This window comes from Acanthisitta chloris, unplaced genomic scaffold (assembly GCF_000695815.1).
Source record: "Acanthisitta chloris isolate BGI_N310 unplaced genomic scaffold, ASM69581v1 scaffold44905, whole genome shotgun sequence".
NCBI lineage: Eukaryota > Metazoa > Chordata > Aves > Passeriformes > Acanthisittidae > Acanthisitta > Acanthisitta chloris.
In genome coordinates this window covers 1-3,757 of record NW_008672878.1, presented here as the reverse complement: position 1 = coordinate 3,757, position 3,757 = coordinate 1, and the positions used below count along the sequence as shown (strand labels likewise).

The window sequence follows — 3,757 nt, the reverse complement described above, 5'->3', positions numbered from 1 at the left end:
TGGGATTTGGATGCCCTCTCTGGCTGGGAGGGGGACCAGGAGAGATGCTTTGATCAAAGCTGGCCTCTCCTTCAAAGCACAGAGGACATGGTCCCTCACTTTCCCACCAACAGAAAGCAGAGAGGAAGATTCCCAGGGCAACATCGGGAAGCAGCCACAGCCAAACCCTTTCAGAATCAATCAGGAGATTAAACACTTCAGGATGTTCCCAAGTTGCTGAAATTTGAGGGACTTAATCATGGAAGTAGAGCTCGAAATAGGAGAGAAAGTAAAGGAACATACCTGAGTGATGGGCTTATCTGGGAAGAAGGAGTAAGAGGTGGAAGAGCCAGTCAGGATATCCAGCACCAGCGGATTGTCAGGATCAGCCACCATCCTTGCAAAGAGAGGCCTGGTGAGCAGCACAAAGACCCCCAGGGCCCCACACACCCAGAGGAACCTGCGAACACCAACAAAACCCCACGGGCCCCCCTGCCCTTGGGACGTGGAGAGACAACCTGCACACACCAAGACACAGTCGAGCTTCACTCATTTCTCTTAGGAAACATTCCCAAGTCAACAACTAAGTGCCCTGGAGAGTTTCCTTCTCTTTTTTGTTTTAAATCAAGAGAGATCTCTGATGTTAGGAGTCCCAGCGGCTGAGCCTATGCTCACCTCACAGCAACACCACTGGTTTAATTCTGCTTCCCCAACATTACCCATCTCAGCCCCTCCAGGCTCACCCAACTCCTCGGAAAAGGATGGGGTTCAGTGCTGCCTTCCCCACGATGGTGGGAGCCTTCAGGAGATTCTCAGTGTCCGCAACAATGAGCGTGTGCTGGGAGAAATGAGATGTCAGTGTGAGGTGATGTTGGGGGGATGATAAGCAACTCTCAATTAAAAGTTAACTCTGTTTTAACAGACAATTAGAACTGTTGGATTAATGTTACAGTTCAATTAAAAAACAAATCCCAGCATTTTTGTTTAATTATGGTCAAATGAAATCAATGCTGATCCATAAGGAAATACAAAACACCTTTTGATAAAGACGTAAGTGTTTTACTTCCCAGTATTTAGCAACTTTCATCCTTCAACCAGGACAACATCCACGCCTTGTTTTAATGGTTTAATTGAAATAAAAATTAGCAGAATGTATTTATCTCAGATGTTAACACAGGGTTTGATTTAAAAGGACTGGATGACACTAAGGGGAAAGAATTGTGTTTCTACACTGATCTGAAAACTTATCTGAAAATCTCTCGATTGATCTGAAAATCTGGGACTGAAAAATCTTCCTTCCCACATGCAAAGTGTCGTGCTCTGTGTCTGACATGGTTCATCCACAGGTGAAATTCCCACACACACACACTTCAGAGGGGTCCATGACCAGCATTAATCACAGTGTCACTGCATGGGACACAGTGACAACCTGACACTACAATCTGAAGGATCCTGACAGCAGCAGAGCTGAATGTGGAAATGTGGATTACTTACCACTTTCCTGGGAGAGTGGGAGAGCAGAGAAGGGTGGAGGAAAAAAGGGAGAACGAGGACAGAGGATTTATCCCTAAAGCTTTACACCTCAGTGTTCTCGTTTGGGCTGGAGTTAACTTTCTTCCCAGTGCTAGTGTGAGGCTATGTTCAGGATTTGTGCAGGGCACAGGGTTGATAATACAGAGATGTTTCTGTTACTGCTGAAAAGTGCTTACACAGAGCCAAGGCCTTTGCCGCTTTCTGTACTGCCACGCTGGCAAGGAAGTTGGGGGTGCATGGGAGACTGGGAGGAGACACAGCTGGGACAGGTGACCCAAACTGACCAAAGGGATATTCCATACCCTAGGACATCATGCTCAGTATATAAAGTGAGAGCAAGATGGAGGAAGGGGGGGACATCTGGAGTGATGGTGTTTGTCTTCCCAAGGAACTGTTATGCATGACGGGCCCTGCTCTCCTGGAGATGCTGAACACTCCTGCCCAAGGGGAGCAGTGAATTAATTCCTTGTTTTGCTTTGCTTGTGTGTGGCTTTTGCTTTCTCTATTAAACTGTCTTTATCACAACCCATGAGTTTTTCTAGCTTTTACCCTTCCAATTCTCTCCCCAATCCTGCTGGTGTGAGCAGCTGCATAGTTCTTGGTTGCTGGCTGGGGTTAAACCACAACTCTCAGTTCTCACCAGAGCAGCCCAAAAGGGGCAGGCAAAGCCGCTCACCTGCCCGGGGTCAGATATGTCGTAGTTGTGGTGGTCAATGACTGCTGTCCTTTCCTCGTCGAACTCGATCCCACACTCACTGCCCAGCTCTCGCAGAGGGTCACCTGCATGGACATAATGGATTTGCTCTTACACTGTGTACAATCCAAAGGGAAAAGGAAATTCAGCTGAAGGTCGTATGTTCAACACTCTACGAGCCAAACTTCCAGAAGCAACACCACATTCCCAGCTAAATTCCCACTGACCATGTCAATAAAGTAATTTATCGCCCATTTCCTTCCAGAACAAACCTTGAGGCTCACAACAAGCAGTGAGAAACTGTTTTCTCACTATTTTGGTTGCAGGAACTCTGGCTGCAATGAACTAATTCACTCCAAGGAACACCTGCACTCACCGATGTCTGAGCTGGCGGCAACAAGGACACTGCCACCACCATCGATAAACGCAGTGATGGTCTCTACATTGATGTTTCCACCAAAATCTGAAAGCACACAGCAGAAATTCATGACTAGTGCTCAGAAATAACACCTTGGCAGAATTAAGCCACAGCAAATCACCAAATGATTCCTCCTGTGGCTGGAAGAACCACATTAGGCCTGGATGTAGCTGCAGTTTGCTACTGGCTAAGTCTGAAGTGTAAGATTTAATTTAAAGTCACAAAACACTTGGAAATCCCTTTCCAAAACTGCCGCTGAGCTCAGAGCACTCGAGCATTCCCCTCCTGCACTTACCTTCTATGGATGGGGAGAAGATGATGAGGTTGTCATACAGGAACTCCCCATATTTTATCAGGGACAGGCCAGCATCATCTGCTGTGCGGAAGGTGAGATCGAAGCCCCTGTCTGCAGCCACGAGACAAAAGTGACAACTTCTGCATGGCATGAAATGGGGACACAGAGCAGCAAAGCAGCAGCAGGGTCTGGAGGTTTATTTCCCCAATAATAAAACAGTGTTTTGGAAAAAAACTGGCTTAGGGGCTTTCTGGGAGCAGTGCCAGGAGATTCCCACATACATCCAAGGGAATCAATTCCCCAAAGCGCATGGACACCTCACTGACAGCCACCAGACAGAGACCTGAAACACAGGCACAGCTGGGGAAACAACCCAGACCTCCTCCCTCTGCCTGGCCAGGGGACCCCAAACACCACCCTCTTCACCAGGGGACCTCAACCTCCTCCCCTATTCTGACATGGGGACCCCAAATACCTCCCTGTTCACCAGGGGTCCCTAATCTCCTGTCAGCTTGGGGTGCCAATCCTCTCCTTCAGCCTGGCCAGGGGACTCCAACAACACTCCCCTCCCTCATCCTGACAAGGGGGCCCCAATCTTCTCCTTCCTTTGGGTCTTCTGGGGACCCCAAACACACCCTTCTCCCCCTAGGAACTCCAATCTCCTCCCTCAGCCTGACCAGGAGACCACAAGCTCCTCCCCCAGCCCAGGACGAGATCCCCATCCCCTCCCTCATACCCTGCAGTGTACCCCAAACACCCCCATCACCCCCAGGTAAACGCCAGCTCCTCCCTAGCCCCCGCACGAGCTCCCCATCGCCTCCCTCGCCCCGCGCTCCCC

The 3,757-nt window shown here is 49.2% G+C and overlaps 1 protein-coding gene across 1 annotated transcript; it reads right to left on the bottom strand.

Annotated features, from left to right (window-relative positions):
- Nucleotides 1-282: 282 nt before the first annotated feature.
- DDOST (dolichyl-diphosphooligosaccharide--protein glycosyltransferase subunit (non-catalytic)) lies at nucleotides 283-3,262 on the bottom strand (the record flags this gene model as incomplete). Its single annotated transcript, XM_009074671.1, has 6 exons — nucleotides 283-376; nucleotides 723-817; nucleotides 2,189-2,292; nucleotides 2,583-2,669; nucleotides 2,920-3,030; nucleotides 3,252-3,262. Coding segments are annotated over 6 exons (502 nt in total), but the record flags the coding sequence as incomplete, so codon positions are not given.
- Between the last annotated feature and the right edge of the window lie 495 nt (nucleotides 3,263-3,757).